At 37.0% G+C, this 19013-nt stretch overlaps 4 protein-coding genes across 8 annotated transcripts; 1 reads left to right on the top strand and 3 right to left on the bottom strand.

Moving 5' to 3' along the window:
• Nucleotides 1–247: 247 nt before the first annotated feature.
• Nucleotides 248–15803, bottom strand: LOC111478612 (E3 ubiquitin-protein ligase ATL41-like). Its single transcript, XM_023122980.1, has 3 exons — nucleotides 15794–15803; nucleotides 7461–7465; nucleotides 248–1329 (listed from the first exon to the last, which is right to left on the bottom strand). Exons 2-3 carry the CDS (start codon nucleotides 7463–7465, stop codon nucleotides 561–563), a joined length of 774 nt encoding a protein of 257 aa, XP_022978748.1. The 5' UTR covers nucleotides 15794–15803; the 3' UTR covers nucleotides 248–560.
• On the bottom strand, nucleotides 3143–15809 carry LOC111478587 (magnesium-chelatase subunit ChlI, chloroplastic-like). Its single transcript, XM_023122945.1, has 5 exons — nucleotides 15793–15809; nucleotides 14681–14685; nucleotides 5086–5213; nucleotides 4797–4903; nucleotides 3143–4445 (listed from the first exon to the last, which is right to left on the bottom strand). Exons 3-5 carry the CDS (start codon nucleotides 5189–5191, stop codon nucleotides 3396–3398), a joined length of 1263 nt encoding a protein of 420 aa, XP_022978713.1. The 5' UTR covers nucleotides 5192–5213; nucleotides 14681–14685; nucleotides 15793–15809; the 3' UTR covers nucleotides 3143–3395.
• On the bottom strand, nucleotides 5770–7340 carry LOC111478580 (spermidine coumaroyl-CoA acyltransferase). The gene is made up of 2 exons (XM_023122931.1): nucleotides 6483–7340; nucleotides 5770–6398 (listed from the first exon to the last, which is right to left on the bottom strand). Exons 1-2 carry the CDS (start codon nucleotides 7286–7288, stop codon nucleotides 5849–5851), a joined length of 1356 nt encoding a protein of 451 aa, XP_022978699.1. The 5' UTR covers nucleotides 7289–7340; the 3' UTR covers nucleotides 5770–5848.
• Nucleotides 7770–18411, top strand: LOC111478562 (uncharacterized protein At4g18490). Of its 5 annotated transcripts, none has more exons than XR_002717496.1 (16): nucleotides 7771–7889; nucleotides 9066–9156; nucleotides 9465–9591; nucleotides 9810–9998; nucleotides 10127–10867; nucleotides 11123–11305; nucleotides 12847–12948; nucleotides 13088–13273; nucleotides 13445–13625; nucleotides 13766–13833; nucleotides 13922–13961; nucleotides 14094–14246; nucleotides 14503–14613; nucleotides 14705–14788; nucleotides 16863–16972; nucleotides 17908–18411. XR_002717496.1 is itself a non-coding variant. In XM_023122893.1 (15 exons), exons 2-14 carry the CDS (start codon nucleotides 9093–9095, stop codon nucleotides 14768–14770), a joined length of 2211 nt encoding a protein of 736 aa, XP_022978661.1. In that variant the 5' UTR covers nucleotides 7770–7889; nucleotides 9066–9092; the 3' UTR covers nucleotides 14771–14788; nucleotides 15250–15769. The 5 variants fall into 5 exon arrangements, 2 of the variants coding, with proteins under 2 accessions (XP_022978661.1, XP_022978659.1); XR_002717497.1 differs by lacking the exon at nucleotides 7771–7889 and adding an exon at nucleotides 8566–8652; XM_023122893.1 differs by lacking the exons at nucleotides 16863–16972; nucleotides 17908–18411 and adding an exon at nucleotides 15250–15769 and having other exon boundaries at nucleotides 7770–7889.
• Nucleotides 18412–19013: the final 602 nt, after the last annotated feature.

Genomic DNA, 19013 nt, shown 5'->3' with positions numbered 1-19013 from the left:
GTGAGCTATATTCATACGTGAGTTTGACTAAACTGGTAACCTAAGATCCTACGCGGCTTTGAAAAATCTTACAACTTCCTCTAGAAATTTGATTTGAATTTCCCAAACTAATCCTCCCCATTAATATACCATCTAATTCACCTTATATCTAGATCATACTTGAAAAGTCACATGAATATTATAAAAATTAATTTGAGTATAACTCACTATAAATGATCAAAGAATCACATAGTATTCTACTTTCTTGTGAAGTCGGAGAAATTAAATCTTCATACCCATATATATATACATACACACACGAAAAGCAAAGGCATGGAGGATTATATGGAGGATTATAGCGGAAAGGGAAGAAAGTTTCAAATAATTGAACAAAAAATACATGTAAGAAAATGTATAAAGAATAAGTAGGCGAAGTACAAGCAAAAATCCTCAGTTATTAGAACAATATTGAAGCACCCAAGAACAAAAACAGAGGCAGTGATGGTTTATAGAATTGTATTCATGCAGCACCGAACCTGTAAGCCAACAACAAGTGTGTGTATGCTGTACAAAAATTGAAATCATTGCCTCTCCAAGTCTGCTGGTCGAACCGAACCTTCTCCACAACTATGAACCCTAAACGATCTCTCTCTGTCTCTACTCATCATTCTTCTAAAAGAGCTCAGCCGCGAGCTCGATTGCTCCTCTGTCAATGGCGGAGCCGTCGGCTGAACTGTCTGAGACCGTTCTCTGCTCATTGTCCTTCTAAACGAGCTGAACCTAAACCCGGATTGCTCTTCCTCTAACGGCGGAGCCGTCGGAGCCTCGCCGTGCTCCGTCGCTGTAACTGTCGGCTCCACCGCCGTCCGGCAGACAGGGCAGGTTGTGTTGGAAAAAAGCCACATATCGATGCACTCCACATGGAATATGTGCTTGCAATTGGGGAGAATCCTGACGGTGGCTTTCTCTTCGATGTTGCTCAAGCAAATCGAGCACTCCACAATTTCACCGTGATGATCGGCTTGCTTGTGGATGGATTCCTGCAGAAGTTTGGCTATAAGAACAGGGTCCAGGCCGGCCTTAGGCGCCGGTGCCGTCCCCGCCGCAGTCGCCGCCGTGTGATTTTGGCGATCGGCCCGTGAAATCTGGTGTTCGAGATTAATTAATCTGGATTGCCTTCGGCGCCTATGGAGATATCTGAGATAAAAATGGAGGAAGAGGATGACCAAAACGACGACTAATAGACTGAAAATTGCAGAGATCAGGATCTTGTGGCGGGATTGGAACTTCCGTAAGTGATGATCTTCGTCGTCGGAACCCATGATTGAATCAAGTGCGTTTTGTGTTTTAGTTTTAATTTCACACGAATATATATATATATATATATATTTTTTTTTTTTTTTGAAGAACTTTAACTTTGAAAGATTAAAATTTCATTATATTTATTCGGGCAAAAGATGTCTCTCAAGTCTTTCATAGCTGTCGTTTTCAGTATTGACTTTAATTACGTTAAAATTAAAACTTGGTCTCGATTTAATTTTGGGCCACAACTTTTATGTTAATTGTGTTTTGGCCCCTCTTTTAACATTTATTACTTGTATAACTTTTCAAAAGTTTTTTTTTTTCTAATATTTTCTATTTTTTCTTGGTTGAATGTACGATTTTTTTTGGCGCAAGATACATATCTAGTTGGGATAATTGAAAGTAATTTTTGTTATTTAATAAATAGATTAGGTTATTAAATAGCCTATAATTGCGTTATGATTGCAATAATTATTTAGTAAATAAGTAAATCTTGTGCAATAAAACTAATTGGGAAGTTACAATTACAAAGGGCGAGTCCCTTAATTACAACTTTAAATAAATATATACATTTATTTATATTTAATTTTGCAATTTACATGCCCCCACATGCTAATTTCTTCCTTTTTGGACAATTACATGAGGTTGTTTATCGTTTTAAAACTTGTCTACTAGGGAGAGTTTTCCACATTTTCATTCGGAATACTTTATTCCCCTTTCCAACCAATATGAGATCTTCACTGGTACACTGTTAGGTGTCTAGTTTTGATACCATTTGTAACAATCAAAATCATTGCTACCAGATATTGTTCGGCTTTCCTTTCTGAGTTTCATGTGAGACCCCACGTCAGTTTGACAGGGGAACTAATCATTCCTTGTAAAGGTGTGGAAATCTCTTCCTAATAAATATATTTTAAAACGATAAGGTTAAGCGACGAGAACTAAAATAGTGGCTTGAGCTATTACAAATGATAAGATCCATATCCAATATTAGCAATTTTATTTTATATAATTAATCCTAGTTGGAGTATTTTGTATTTATTTATTTATTTTATATTTATTCTGGTCGCAATAATAAAGGATGATTAATTTATTATAATTAATGTCTAATGGACTGTAGTGTGTTTAAATTAGATTTGAAAAAAGATTTATTAAAAATCTGTAAATGCGCTGGAAATATTGAATATGATAAAATAAATAAATAAATAAGGCATCCTAGGCACGTGTTGAGAGACTAAATAATAAAAAAGATTTAATTATAATAATTAAAATTAATTCCGAATAGAGGGGCGGAAAATTGAGGCAATACGATATTACTTCTAATTTGACTTCACATTTCTCGTAGGGTACATTTCCTTTTTTTCCTAATTATTGTTCCATTTAATTTTTCTTTTTTGGGGGAAAATAAATTGGCGCTTTCAGTTTAATAATGCCTGCTTTCTTTAAAACAAAATGGCTAGTCAAGCTAAATCTTGACTTTTAAGCATCGTTGGAAACTGGGAACTTAAATAACAAAGATGATATTTCTAGGATCATTCGTGTTTTATTACACAGAAAACGAAATCAAAGACAGATTCCAAGCTTCCGTTTCGAAACGTTAGAAAAGAAACATATTTAGGTCTCCGTTCATTTATTATTACATTATAATTTTCAAAATTCTTTCTAAAAAAAAAAAAAAATACTGACCCAGTCCAAGAGGGGATTGTGAGATCCCACATTCGTTGTGACGGCATTCAGCATGGGAAATGAAATGGAAAATCAACTGGTTATGGAAGAAAAAGGGCCAAAAAAAAAAAAAGCGTTGAAGATGATGAAGAGAACACTAAGAAAGAAGAAACAGCACCTTACCTAATGGATGCCATTATAGAGTGCAAAACGTGTTAATGATTTTGAAATTATTTTAACTTACAATGCTTTAGCTGAAATACCATAAATGGCTTCAATTCTACTGCTTCTTTTCCTGTATCTAAACAGCATTACCTGTGCATTGCAAATCTGTAAAGTTCTGCTCATATAAATGGAAAAGGAAACACTACAAACAAAAAGCACAATGGTGTCACTTTGTAACCACTTACAAAAAGAGTTGCAAAGATAAGGCTACCTGTATCACCTTCTCAGCTAAATACCTCATAAAATTTCTCAATCACAAGCAAACCAGAATCAATGGACTCCAATGGGTCTTTTCTAAGACGGTGTCTTAAGCAGTTGGGAATCACGGTAGCTATGTCCTCAGCAGCAACTTTATCCCTTCCCTTGAGGGCTGCAAGAGCCTTTGCAGCTCTATTAGACACGATGTCGCCTCTCAATCCATCGACATTCAATTCCGCGCAAACTCGCGAGATTTTCACTTTCAGATCCTGATCTATCTGCACAGAAGAAAGTGAACTCCTAGCTGAAGAAATTTGTTGTTGCAACTTTTCTTGCTCAGCCTTGTAAGATTCACGGAACTCCTTTGGATTCTGGTCGAACCGGGCCCTCTCCTCGACAATCTTCACTCTCAACTCGGCATCCCTTACAGTGCCAACTTGTGCATGCATTCCAAACCGGTCGAGCAGCTGTGGCCTAAGCTCCCCTTCTTCTGGATTTCCTGAACCAATCAAAATGAACCGAGCAGGATGGGAAATGGAAATGCCTTCTCTCTCAACTGTGTTCCAACCAGAGGCAGCAGAATCCAGTAGGACATCAACTAAATGATCATCCAAAAGATTTACTTCATCCACATACAGAATGCCTCTGTTAGCTTTAGCAAGAAGGCCTGGCTCAAACGCCTTCACACCTTCAGTAAGTGCCTTTTCAATGTCAATAGTCCCACAAACTCTATCTTCAGTAGCACCCAATGGCAGATCAACCATATTGATTTTGGTCATCACCACCGAAAGTTGCTCTCCTTTCCCCAGACTTTCCCTCACTTCAATACCCATTGATTCAGGGTCCTCAGGGTCAGAATTGTAGGGATCCCCAAACACAACTCTGATTTCAGGGAGCAAATCGACCAGGGACCTAACCGTGGTTGATTTTCCTGTTCCTCTATCACCCATGATCATGACACCTCCGATTTTTGGGTCAATAACGTTCAGAAGAAGACATAGTTTCATCTCATCCTGCCCTACTATGGCAGCAAATGGATAAACAGGCCTCTGACTCTCTTCTGAGATATTCGCAGCCTGAAAAGTCATGAATATATTATCCACTCATCCAATCGTTCTTTTTTTTTTTCCCTTTCTTTTCATTCTAAAGAAACTGTAAAAGAATTGTTTAAAGCAAGATTCTCTAAGTTCATTAACCAGTAGAGATATCATAGGAGTAAAGATCTTATCAACCATTTTCCTCCATCTATTGCGATATTCAAGAAATTGTAAATCTAGTCGAAAAGGCTTAAATTGTATGCCATCAAATTTTCTTCAGTTTACAGTTAGCTTACTAGAACTGGAACACCCAAAGTAGTTTTAAAGAGCTTCATGAATGCAGCTTGTATACTCAGAAACGAACTAAATTGTAGGTGGTGGGAAACAAACCTTCTCAACAGTGTTTATTTCAGTGGCAACATTGCATTGGACCTGAGGCCTTCCTTTCTTCCCCTGAATCCTAATACTCCCAAAAGACTTCTTCCCATTACCATGACCTGCAAAATTATCAAATTCTTAAACCTCCAAAATTCGATGAGAACAGCTGAAACTCAAGATTCTCATCATCAGATTCTCAAATATTAGGGTTCAAGAGAGCATAAAAGAAATTAAAAACGAATTAAAAGACGACAATAAGCAAAAGAAGAGAGAAAATTGGTTAGTTTGTATGGAAATGTACCTGGGGTTAGAGAGAGAAGAGGGGAAAAATGCCGAGGGGAGGGAGAAGAGATAGATCGAGAGGCCAAGATCGCAGTTGAGGAAGGTCCTCCCAGAGCGAACGCCATGACTGAGTTCTACTGTGGGTGCGAATCCTTGAAAACTCCTTCTCAACTTTAATAGATGGTTTGTATTGGTTCGTTGGGTTGCGGATAAGAGAGTGGATAGATTTCTCTCCAAAGTTCTGCTTATTACCCTACTCATACTCGTACCCACCCTTTAAAAAATTAGGCTAAATTAATACCCTAAATTATAAAAAATATCTTTAATTATTTAATTAATTAATTTAATTCACTCAAATAATAGTTCTTTTAAGTAACGTAAGAAATTAAAAGATAATATTACCATTAAAAAAAATTGAATAAATTTTAAAATGTTTGAAAAGGGTTCTACAAAGACGAGTGTTAAATGATCTCACTCTTGATAATGGTAGATAGTACGATAGTTTTTATGGGTATGACTTTGCTTTGAGCTTTTCTAGAAAGACTCGGTACCAATAGAGAGATAATATTCTATGCTTATAATTCAGGATAAATACCTAAATTAGCTCTCGTGGCTTTGTGGGCTCCTCACGAGGTAGTATTGGATAAGTGAGGAGTAAAATATTAATAACTAAAATTCAATATATATATATATATATATATATAAATGTTACTTTTATTAAAATTTCCAAGAACAAATAGACAATTTAAACATTCATATATACTTTGATCCAAATTTGGGTATTAGAGAAGCAAATTTAGCTCAATAACCCCGAAATCATCATCACCAAACTTCTTCATCTCCTCTCTGAAACAGGGCATCGCCGGTTTCCTCAAAGCGACGGAGACCTTAAACCCAGCCGCGCTCCAAGTTGCAGAAGAATGAGGTAAGAAGAAGCAAGGCTCCACACTCCCAAGAAGGAAACGAGAAAGTGGCAGCACCGTAACCGGACCTCCCCAACCGAAATCCACCGTCGAATGCCCCAAATGTCTCCAGTCTGTGAACGCACTCACTTCTTTCCCCGGAGTGATTCCATCCCCACAATGAATCTCTTGAAAGTCAATGAACGACCGTACATACTCGTCGCTTATATTGATTTTGCTCTTCTGGATCTTCTTCGCCGTCTCCCAAATGGGTTGCTCTCTGACCTCCTCTGCAGTGAGTGTAACGTAAATTGGAACGCAACCATTGCCATAGTAACCCACCGGTAATGGCGGCTTTAGTTGTTTCCGTATGTTCGTCGAATACACGAATTTCACCTTCTCATTGCCTGCAATTTCCGAGGCTTTCACTCTGAGAATGGAAGGAAGCCCCAAAAGTTAGAACAATCAAAGACCAGGAACACAAAATTAACAGACATGGTAGAATTCGACTCACTTGGCGCGCCATATATATGCACCCAGGGCTTCAAACGCGGTGAATCGAGAGCCAGATTGTTTGAACAGCATGCTCTTGAACCTCTCCAATTGATCGTCCGTAACAGGGAAGCATTCTCTCACTACCGCCCCAACTTCTTGACTGTAGGGTAAATTTCCATGTTCTAAACTCAAAAAATCTGCGATTGGTAACTCAATTCGTGGCGGATTCCTCGGGCCCAACAAACTAGCCCTGTCCCAGACTGGTTCGATCGACACCGTCCTCGCCCCACGGGCTAATTCAGCCACTGCATTGAAAAACTGAGTTGCCCCAAGTCCGTCGCACACAGAATGATGAATGGAAGCCCCGAGAGTGAACCCACCGCATTCGAACAGAGTAACTTGTAGAATACAAGGGTGGTTCAGCCCCTCATTCTCGTCCGGATCCGGCACCAACTGCTCCACAAAAGTTTCGTCCGGTTTATCGAGGTAATCAACAGACGCGAGTTCACAGTCCGCGGTGGCGCGGATAAGAGGGACGCCTTGGCCGTGAGCACAGAATAGCTCGAGGCGGTGATTCTGACAGCGGAGAGTTCCAGCGAGTGGGTAGTAATGGAGGAGGGCGGAGGAGAGGGCAGTGGCAATGACGTCGAAGGGATCGGGGGTAGGAGATTGGTGGGCGTTGGTGGAGACATAGGCCCGAAGGTAGCGGAAACTGACACGGAGATTGGGATCTGTGTCGAGATGAGAAAGAGGGAGGACATGGCTGTGAGCGAAAGGGGGATGAGAGGGAAGAATGGGAGTGGTTGCTGATACTGTGACTCGCATGGCTGTGCTGTTCGAACGGCGGTGAGGTGGTGGCCCGGTGGGGATGCCAATGGTGCATTTTGGTCTTGATTTTGTAGACTCACGCTTGGCGGGGTTGGTGGAGGCTACGTTGCCGTTTGGTGTGTGGTAATTGGGGGCGACGTGGAGCATACTGCGTCTCTTATANATTCAGCCCATCATTTTATTTCAAACTAAATATGTAATTTGAGCTAAAATTTATAATGTCTTTTAAATGATAGTTAATGTTACTATTGAAATTGCATATGAATACAAGTCGCTAATATATACTTTATAAACAAAATATAAACATTTGTTCATACACTAAGGGCAAAATTGGAATAATATACTTGCAAAAAAAAAAAAAAAAAAAAAAACTTGGTAATATATTCTTTTTTTTCTTTTTGAAAAATATTAAACAAAATGAAGATCTTGACAAATGATCCCAGCGCTGCCCAGCGGTCAGTCGATGTAACCGCTGCGCTAATGATCCTTGCGCGCCATAAACACAAAAATTGCATATAAATGCAGACGGTTGAATAAAGCTTTGCATGTTCCGCACACAGCCATAGTTAGCATCTCTATCCTATCGGTGAAATTCCAGGTCTCCCTCTATCTCTATTTCTATCGCTCTGACATTGAATCAAACTCGCACATATTGTTGTTCGTGAAAATGTCATCTCTTATTTTGCTTCTTCGCTGAATCCGTAGTCGTTTGATTCTGTATGATCAGTTTCCGTTATTTTCTTTTGAGGTTCATCTGTCATCCTTTGGAGACCTTTGTTTCTGCATGCTTTGCATTTTGTATTTGTAGGACTAATTTGCTTACTTTATGTGCTTAACTTCATGTTTTTTAGTCATTAACCTTCAGCTGACTGATTCATTTGATAGTTCGTTGGAATTTAGTCATGTGCTCCTCTTTTCGCCGACTACTCGAATTCCATTGTTTGAATCAAGTCAATCTCATTCATCCACTTCTCATTTTTCCAAGATTGATGTAATTTTGATTCCGCTGGAATTTACTACAGACCTCGTCTTCTTCTTTTAAACGCTAATTACGTAATAGTACCTACAAGTTTATCATCTTATAATGTGTATTAGTATAGGTGTATATTGTACATGGTACACACAGAGCTCTGCTCAATCTTGTTCACATTATAACCTACCTTGACCTGGAACATCATTCTCAGAAATCTGAGTTGATGCTTTCGTTTCAACTTTCCACAAGTGTTCTCTGGAACACTTCCTCAAGCAATCTGGCGTCGACTAATGGTTGGAGTTTGTGATTCCCCATCAGAAGAATTACCTAGTGTTATTTTGCACCTTGTGTGTGCTTAATCGTTAATTACATTTCCATTGAAGAGCAGGTTAGTGCAATTCTGCTGCTGTTTAATTTTAAAGGTTTTCACTACGTTTCCACAGAACAAATTGGTTTAACTTAACATCCTATTTATTTAATATATTAATTTGAATCTATTATCGACCCAACTATGCACAAATTTCAGATTATTTCAGGTGAGAATAAAAGAGAGCTCACAATCACTTTAAATAGTTTACCATTTTATTGGCCTTGTATCTTTTGTTGTCAAATCGCCTGTTGTTTTCTCATTTCTGTTTTTTTCTTTTTTTTTTCTTTTTTTTTTTTTTTTTTTNGGGGGGGGGGGGGGTTTGATAGGAATAGGAAAATTTTGAGAAATTCAGATGAATTCTTAGTGAAAACATCGTCTTCTAATAGTTTATTCTCTGTAGAAACGTCATCTTGTCCGCTCACCATTTGTAGGAGTCAAACCAAGTTCAGTACAAGTGGATGGCAGAACCAAGGAAAGGAGCATCTTTGGCTACTGATCCTAGAAAAAAAGATTCCCTTCTAGGTATGCACTTTTAGCTTACATATGTAGAGGGAACATAACTCAGTGACTTGTTTTGATTACCCTTCTTAGGGAAGGAAGTTCAATAACTTAATGTTTGATTTCTCTCAGTGCTTACCGTAACTCCTTATCAGTTAGTGGTATACAAAGTTTGAAACTATGATACTGCATAGAATGAAGTGTAATGAAGCAACGTGATCTATCTATTTTTTAGATGTCATGTTCAAACTACAAATAATGTGAAATGGCTGAATCCGTATTTGTAAGGTCCTAAAAAAAATGTAATAGAACCTCTACTAACCTTGACACAGATGAGGACATTGGTGACGAATTTATGAACTCCTGGAAATCAATATCAGTGGCAGAGGATGACATGGTGGACTTTAGTTTTGGTACGGTCTCCAAAGGCAAGAATAAGGCATTTGATTTTGGAACTTTGTAAGTATTGGCAATTATTTGAGCCACTATTAGAAACTTGGGTCTTTTTAATAAATTTCCTATCATCTTTCAACCCTCATCAGTCTCAGTTATGGATATTTGTCCTGCTACATGTTCGTGCATTACAACATCAAGTGGAGTGGGATCTCAAACACCATGTTAGAAAATAATCAATGGAGGCTTCATGTTACTGAAAAATATTATTTCTTTTCTTTCAGGGATGTTGATTTCAATCTGGATGGAAGTTTTGAAAAGTTATCATCGTTCAAGATTGACATGCCAGATCTTGACTTTTCATCCCCGCCCAAAAAGAATGAAAAGGCTAGGAGTAGTTGTAAAGAAGGATCACCCAAAGAAAATCTTCAAAGGGATATGGACAGCTTAAATTTCTCTTTTGATTTTAAAGAGTAAGTGGAGAAGGCAATTAGGGAAACGCTTGGACCTTATTTCTTAAGAATCATGTTTTAATTTTTAGACAGCCATGGCCTTGAACCTTAACTTACAACTTCTCATTATTACTTATGTCTGGAATAAGACTGGACAGCTTTGATGTTGATAAAAGCTTACAAAATGGAGAAAGGACTTGTAAACAACAGCAAGACACCGAGGCAGTTTCTTCTTCTAGAGTCGAGCATGAAGCTTTTAATATCCATATAGGTGAAGAAAATACTGCAACTGATAATACTAGTATAGCCAAGAGACTTCCATCATCAGGAAACGAGACCAGTTCTAGAGTTGAGAATTTTCATGGAGATCATGGTGAGCTAGAGTCAGAAGTTGCTGATGGTACATCACATGAAGCAAGAAATACAGCACCAGCTACAAATGAAAAAGGTTGCTTACCTGAAAACGAATTGTCAAAGGGTAGTCATCAAGTCATTCATGATGTTCCTGTCAGGTGTATTGCCAGAAATTATGCACCTGAATGTACTTCGGAACCACAGTCTGAAATTTGTGCGGAAAAAGGAGAACTAACAGTAGTTTCAGGTGGAACTGGAAAAGTTACTGATGAAATCGTAGATTCTGATGTAGCTTGCTGTAAAAAATTGCCTCATAGCTATTTGTCTCCGATAGATCTCTCTGCATCGGAGAGAAATCCAACAGAAAAAAATAAGTCGAAATACAGTCATCTGAATGAAGTTGTTGACAATGTTCAACTGGCTGAAGTTCATTTAGTCCTCAAAGATTGTTCCAATTCAGATGCCCCCAGGAAGCTTCTGCTTGACAGGCAGGAAATCAGAGAAAACCACAAACCGTCTATGGTTCCTTTATGCAGGTCAGATATTATGCTTTATCGTATTATAGTAATAGATGAACAAAATATTTTAATACGAAACTTCACCAAGTAATATTAGTTCTGATCGTCTGAATTCGAATGTGAGGATCGTTGAAGAGAAATGCACAGCTGGAAATTATTTACCTCATGTATTTACACAAACTCATTTTAAATGAGTTAATCCGTTATTTGAGCTTTTAAAGAAATGCATGATGTTATCTCATAGCATTTGTTTTTCCGAATTTCCTGATGCAGAGGACTACTGGTAAATGAAGTGACGGTGAAAGAAAAAGAAGTGAGAGGGAATTACTCAATTTCAAAAACAGACGTTGTTAGGAAATCTCAACTGTATCAAGCATCATCTATCAGTACGAAACTTTTCACTTTAGGGAATAATAGAATTGATGCTCCAAATCAAATTCCTGAAGCTGGAGACAGGTACGCTGTTTTCTAATAACCAATGCCTCTTGTTTATCAAAATGTACTATACATTACAATCGCACTATAGGAGCTTTGAGATCAGTTGGTCGACTATATGATATGATATTTGATGGTAGACTAATAACAAACACGATAATTGTAGCATATGGCCATGGAAAGACTTCTAGCAGCCTCGGTAATGTGAAGCAAGGCTTCTTAACATAAACTTTTCAGTTTGAGCCACTACAGCTTTGATGCAAATATATTGTATTCATTTATTATTCTTTCCTTTTATCGCTATTTTCTTATTATTTGTAATTTACCTTATTTCTGTATTCTGTAAATGATTATAAATAAGAGAACTCTCACCACCATTTGGGTGTGGTGGATTAATCAAACATTCACAGCACTCATGCAAGGGATGATGAGGTTTGGGAAGAGGGGCAAGTTGAGCCCAAGATTTATCGGCCCTTTTAACAGCACGTTTTCCTAAAACTTAAGAGAAGAGAAGCTAGACTCGAGAAACTCGTGAGTGACGGCGTTGGGACTTAAACTGCCGAAAAGGGAAGAACTCCGACGGAAAGCCTCTAGTGGTGTGATCATTATTCCCCACCCCCCAAAACCCTATCGCATTTTGCGAGTCTTCATATCTAGGTTGTTGTCGAGGGATGATGGTGGGTTTTCGTGGAGGAGAAGACGCATTGGGCTGAGAGGGAAGAAAATCGGGAAGAAGGTGGGAGGAGGAAGCCGAATCCACGAGCCGCGGTCTGACCAGACTTGAATTCTTGCACCAACCCAAAATCCAAGTGATTAACTGATCCGCATGCTGAACCACTCAAACCAACCGACCCATGCCGACCCGCTCCAGCCAATCGACCAGAGCTGACCCGATCCGACTGCCTATACAGAATTGAAACCCGAGAATTTCTCCTTTCTTTTCATACAATTTAACCAATTTTCATCCCAATTTGGTTACTTATCTCACAAATTCCATAATGGATCATTTTATAGGACAATTCCAGGGAGCTTAGTTAAGTGGATCATACTTGAAGACCGAAATAATTCTGGGAAGTCTATAACTAAGTAAGTTATAGCATGGAGCAAGTTTCTAAGAAATACTGGTAGAGTCGATTTGGAGTGAGGGCAAATGATTTAGTACCATACTTAAGGGTTGGTTACATTTTAGTCCCATGAGAATTATATTTTGATGATGTTTATGGTTATCCCCTGATTATATTCAGGGTTATATAGCTTTCGCATGCATGAATGTGAAATATTTAATAGATAATTTGATTTATATACTTTCTAATATGTTAAGGTTGACTATTATTACTTAATTAGCACGATGAGCATGTTGTATGCCTTTATTCATTGTTATGAATTGATTTGGGGTTTGGATAGCTCAAGGCTTTGTTAGATGTCCTTGTACTATAAAATTCTGGATTTCATAGTTCACAACAGTTGAAAATTACACTTTCTCCATGATCATATGGCCATGGCCATTCAATAAGATAATATTTGGCTACGATGTTTTTGTTCTGATTATATACAAATTGCAGAAATCGTTGCAGAGACTCTCGACCACAAAATAAATTAGCAAACACAGCACCGCCAGTTGTAGTACAAAGTGAAAAGAGCGTAGGAAAGCTTCGAGCTTCAAGGTGACATATATTATTGGTTTTCCCATTTTATGTTTGGACTAAGCCTTAAACTTCATTTTGAGATGGAATCGTCTATTCCTAGCAAGCGTATGCAGAATAGTATATATATATTTTTTTATGTTAGTTCTTTTTATTGTAGTCCCAGAGTTAAACCTAGCAATTTATGTGGGAAAACAACTACTCAAGCACATTGCAATCCGGAACTATGGAAACTATCAATGATACCTAATCGAAGTGCGAAGACCATTTCAGCCCAAGAGAGTAAACTTTGTTCTCTTAAAACTGGCTTAATATTTCCCGGTCTTTCCAGTTTGAAGACTTATAGGTATGCTATTCGTATATATATATATATATATATATATATATATATATATATATATATATATATATATATATATATATATATATATATATATATATATTTTTCTTTTTTTCAAACATCTCTTCGAAATATACTGGTTAATATTGTATGTTCACATCATTCTTCTTTGTCTAGGGCATTTGGAGGAAAGCAAGTTCCAACTAGTACTGGAACTGTGAAAGAAAGGAAATTAGGAGAATCAGAACAAACTACTGAAGCAGGACAAAGAAGTAAAAAGTTAGATATTGGCTATTGTACTGAAAACGCAGAGAAACAAGAACTTTTAATCTCCAACATGAAGCGCAAAGCCCTAGAGGTTTATATCTTTAGCTCATTACACCACGTTACTGAGGTGTCTAGAATAATTATGTTTTCTAATGCCAAAACCTCAAGAAAGTTCTTTCTCCATAAGTTTCAAGTAGATATCATGGATATTTACTTAAAAATTATTTACAGGAACCAAATGCAGATCCAAAGGGGTTAAAACCTCTAAAGCACCTCTGTGTATCACCTAGTGGATCTAGGTAGCAGCATACCATTAATCTCATTCATCTTTTTTATTTACTGTGATGATTCTCTTTATTAGTGAGTTGCTTTCCAAATCACTTGCAGAAACACTAAAGAGCCGTTGAAGAAAAAGATAGAAGAACAGGTTTCACAGTGAATTGGAGTTTCTAATTAATATAAATGAGAAGTTGAATGGGGCATAAATACTTTAAGAAAACAAAAAACGAGACATTGTTAGTCATTATTCCATTCCGTTTTTCTTTTATGTTGCAATCAGGTTGAAAGTATGACTACCGCTTCCCATGACCAATTAGGTTCCAATATTGAAAATCCTCGCGTGCCAAAGACGATGGAATTGGAAATATCTTTGGTTTTGGAAAATGATCGAAATGTTGAAAAAGCAGAAGCCTATTCACAGCAGCTGGAAGATGTAAGTAACTGTAGATTATTTTGTCTTTTATCAGATTGAACAGTAACTTTCTGATTCTTTTCATTTGGAAAAAGGAGCTAGAGACATACAATAACCACTAATCAAGTGACAAAATATAAACTTCAAAACATCCTTTAAAGGGGATATGATCAGAAATTTAAATGCTTTCAGTAATGTTGCAAATACAATCATTACACTTTTAAGAGAAACCTGATACAGATGCCTCACGAATCTGTTAGTTTTATTTTCTTACCAGATCTGTAATATGCTGAGAAAGAAGCAAGAAGAGGCCAAAGAAATATTAGTCCGAGCTATTGTTAACAACAATAATCTGCTCCTGCTCAATCATCCCATCTATGAGGAGAAAATATCCTTCCATTGCATTTTCATTTTATTTTCTTTGGGTTTTTCTTTTCTCGTTCCCTCATTTGAAGCCCCATTCCTTCACAAGTTCGGACATTATGAAGCTTCAGAAATTTGCTGCCAAACTGTTGTCCAAGGAGCTTCAGAAAAAAGCAGCTTGAGTCTTATTCAATTTACAGGTACGCATATATCTAACCACTTCGAGACCCTATGGACATTTTATTGGGTTCTTTAGGTACAGAGTTCGTACATTTTTTGCATTGTCAGAAGTAAATGGAAAAACTAGAGAAGTACATCAGGAATGGTGCGTTCTCATTTTCCTAAGCGATAGACTGATGAAATATGGTTTTCTAGCACAAAGAATAGTGTCTACACACATAAAAATGTGGAGAGAAAACTTTGGTTACTACGCAGCTGGCAACATTTTATCTTTTGCTTGTCTGCTCCTCGAACCGCAGATTGCACTGCAAATCAGGATCGAAAACTTGGTATATAGGTAGATCTTATTTTTCTGATAATAGACTGAAGAAAATTGATTCAACAGACATTTGGACGATACAGATTAACTTGATAAAGAGTGGATTTGGGTAGGCGTTTAAAGCGGGTATTTTTATCATGATCATTTTTAAAATGCATTCAGATTAGCTCAAAGCAGCAGAGACGTGTTTGGAACCAGCTCAGTAGCTCACCTTCATTCACTAGGGACGAAACTAGAAACCAAAATGGCACTTCCAGTTCAGTAATGAAAAGAGGAAAATGACTTGCTGAAATAGGAATGCACCTAAAATAAACTCCATTTCGTCATTTGGGTCAATTTGTTGCGGTGGCCAACTTGTCAGTTGCCGAATTGCCATTTCTAGCATTAACTTCTTTTATTTTTGGAAAAAGATAATTTATATTATGGAAGATTGGTATTAGGACTCGTCAGACTGGAGCAATGGCTTTGTGGCCGCTTCTTCTTAAACCTCATCCAATGTCTACATTCCTTTTCCTCTTCAAACCTTCCAACTCTTTTGACTGCCCTCCCAAAATCTGACATGTATACGATATCAAAACGTGGCCATAAGGAATAATAAGACAAATTTGTTTTTTGGTGTAAATGCAAGTCACCATCGAAAAAGTCTGAACCTAATGACAAATATAGAAATGCCGAACTCGCACTAAGATGTATTTAATTTCTATTAGTTCTCTGCGTTGATAAGTTGGATTAAATTGAGATTCTATCCTAGATCAGTAGGAGTAGAAGAAGAAAGTAGTTCGGCAGACCATTTGTCAACTGAAAAGAAAATATGGATCATATGAATAACAAATCGGAGGGATGAAGACAATCTTTACAACTTTGGCTAGCCAGGTAGACAAATCCAATTATCACTCAATACTTTATCATCTACGTATCCCAACCCAATAACAACCTATGTAAGAGCATGACATTGGATTTCTCTTTGGGATGCATTTATTTATTCAAATGAAATCTCTCTGTGGTATATTGGATCTGATTTTATATAAATTAAAATCCAGAGTAGCTTCATAACAGAAAATCTAAACTTCCGCATTGTTTATTCTTGGGGCATCGTCAATAGATAACTAATAAACACGCACAACCAATTAAGAGAAAAGAGATGGGTAAGACCAAGCGCCATGGTGATCTTAAAAAGAAGGAATAGATAAAACAATTATATTCTTGTTTTTTATGATTCCTCTTCTGTGGGCCTCAAATCCTCTGGCAGTGCCTCGAGGATTAGCTGAAAATTTTATGGCAGTTTATGGTCCAGGTGCTTTATATACGGCATTGAATTGTTACTTGGAGCCTTATTTTATCATCACAAACTTCCAGTTGCCAATTAGGTTCAGCCTCTAGAGTATTATCAATGCCTTGGAACCCTTTATTGCAGAATATTAGGTCATGGTAGGCTGTAAGGCAAATTCAGTTAAGGAGGGTAAAATTGCAAATATTTTTAGTGAAAACAAAATAGTGTTCCTTACATTAAGCGGAGAATGGATACTAGCTGATTTCAGAAGTTTCGGAAGTTTTCATTTACCACAGTTTCTTTCCAATCATATGATTCCCCTTGTCTCTTCTCTTTCATGGTTAGTTCTAGTCCAGGCTTGCCCTTCTTGTCTTAAAGAACTAAACGAATGATTTAGCCTTTTTTTTTACCTTAAATATGGATAATATTTGAGCAGTGGAAATAGCTGCCAAAGTGCATGCACCAACTTTCTCGAAGTATTTGTAAATGAAGATCTGAATTGCAGTATCACAAATCCACTACCTCTTGAAAATACCATGTGCTCATTAGAGAATAACAAAAACAATCATCCCTAACAAGGATCGAGGAGAAAAGTTCTAGCACGTCTAGTTACTGGTTAGTGGTTTATTTCTATTCATATTTAATTACAGTATTAGTTGTTTTAATACATGTTACATTATATTTCTGGTTTTTTTAACTTTGTAACTTGTGTTTATTTAATTTTGTTATTTAAAAGTTAGCGATTTGAGCATGATTAATTAGTTAATTATGGCATTATAATTTTGAGCAAAAGGTTAAAGCTTTAAATCCCCAACTAAAGGAAATTAAAAAATTAAAAAATTAAAAAATTAAAAAAATTAAAAAATTAAAAATAAAAGCCCACCACAAGTGATTGTTAATATGAAATTACTTACAGTGTACTAAGAATATTTTAATTTTAGGAATGAGTAAAGAAGCTTGGTGAACTGGATGGAGAGACGGGGCTGACCGACAGTTGCTCCTCTAGTTTGTTTTCTATTGAGAAAATTTATAAACTTTGAAGTTTTTATTTTTCCATTTAATTTTTAGGATTGAGTTGTCATGCGTATCCAAAGGCCTCTTCTTTAAAAAATAATGACAATGAAGTGTTGGAGACTTTATATAATTAATTAGGATGTGTTCTTGTGTAGACCTTTTTTGTTTTTGTTAGGCTTCACTTCGAGTTATTCGTTGGTTGCCCAACTAATCCCAAGTAGAATTACATTTCCTTTGTTTGCTGAGTCAAGTACTGATCAACACACATTACAGGTTTTAGGACTTTCAAAATTTTTGATTAACTGGCGCCGACGGCTACCATGTTAACGTACTGTAAGAGGGCAAGTTATGGATTCTTTAAGTTGAGCCAATAAATCCAGTAAGGACAAATCAGATTAAAAAAAGATGGTTTTGGCGAGTATAAAAACCTGCCATACCCAAGATTACTTAACACATCGCTACAAACTGATATTTAGCAATGGCCAATCTTAGCTTGTGGGTCTGCCTGATCTTGTTGGTCTCGAAATGTTTTGCAGGGGCTGATTCTCGACGACTTGTTGGCTTTATCTCGGAACCAAACGTTCCGGCTAAGACATATCGGCCAGCGCTGTTGGGTTCCAAAGAGAACTTTCACATTGGGCTGGTTGCCGTCGAAGGCTCAGGAAGCATTCATCAACGTGGGGTGGCGCGCCTGTCACCGGGAGGCCCTGATCCCCGCCACCATTAATCTTCAGAATCCTTCTACCTGTGGTTTAATCAGTTTGTCGATCAGCTTCAAATTCTGTTGTGACCGTTTGATGTAGAAGATCAACACTAAAATTTTGTGATTTTACAGAATTCTGAGACGGGTAGCAATCAGGGTGAATAATTTTGTGTGTTTCTGACTAAATGATACTCGTTTAGATATAAGAATATGCTCGACAATCCTTTACTTTGGAAGCTTTTATGAAACTTTTCATGAGTATCGTGGGGATTCGGATCAATGGGCCTTAAGCCCAGATTAAATTTTCATTCAGTTAGCTTTTGGACTTATATGATCTTGGCCTCGATTGTTATATAAGGTTCAATTTGACCAAACTATACTTTTTTTTTATTAAAAGGTTATAATGAAGACTTTACATCATTTAGATTTTTCATTTTTTTACTTTTAAATATAATTGTTAACTTGTAATTAGTCTCAAAATACAAATACGTAACGTGTATTCTTCAATTTACCCAACTTTCATATTATTTGAATGTTACAACGGTGACTATTAGACACTACTTATAACGTCTAAACACTACAAAAATTGAAGTATCATTAATAACTTATTTCGCAGTCAAATTAGGTAATTTTCTTTAGATAATATTGAGGCATTGCTTTTAACGTCTTAATGTGATTAGGATTCCTATAAAAAAAATATCCATTTAATTTTGGGGAAAAAGTTTTTGACACAATTTTTACTTAGTATTGAGGATATATGAGACATTCTTGGTCTAGGAAGAGATTCGAAGTTCGGGATCACATCAAATTACGAGATGAACGAGGATTAATACATGTCAAAGGGGTCTTCCTTAACACTTTTACATTGTATTTTTCATGAGGGATTTTTGTTAGATGAGTTTTTGTTTTTTTTTTTAGAGTGGTTGAACTCCAATTTTG

Source organism: Cucurbita maxima, unplaced genomic scaffold (assembly GCF_002738345.1).
Source record: "Cucurbita maxima cultivar Rimu unplaced genomic scaffold, Cmax_1.0 Cma_Scf00004, whole genome shotgun sequence".
NCBI classification, from domain to species: Eukaryota; Viridiplantae; Streptophyta; class Magnoliopsida; order Cucurbitales; family Cucurbitaceae; genus Cucurbita; species Cucurbita maxima.
Note: the sequence above shows the minus strand (reverse complement) of the source record. Positions and strands in the feature narration are given on the sequence as shown.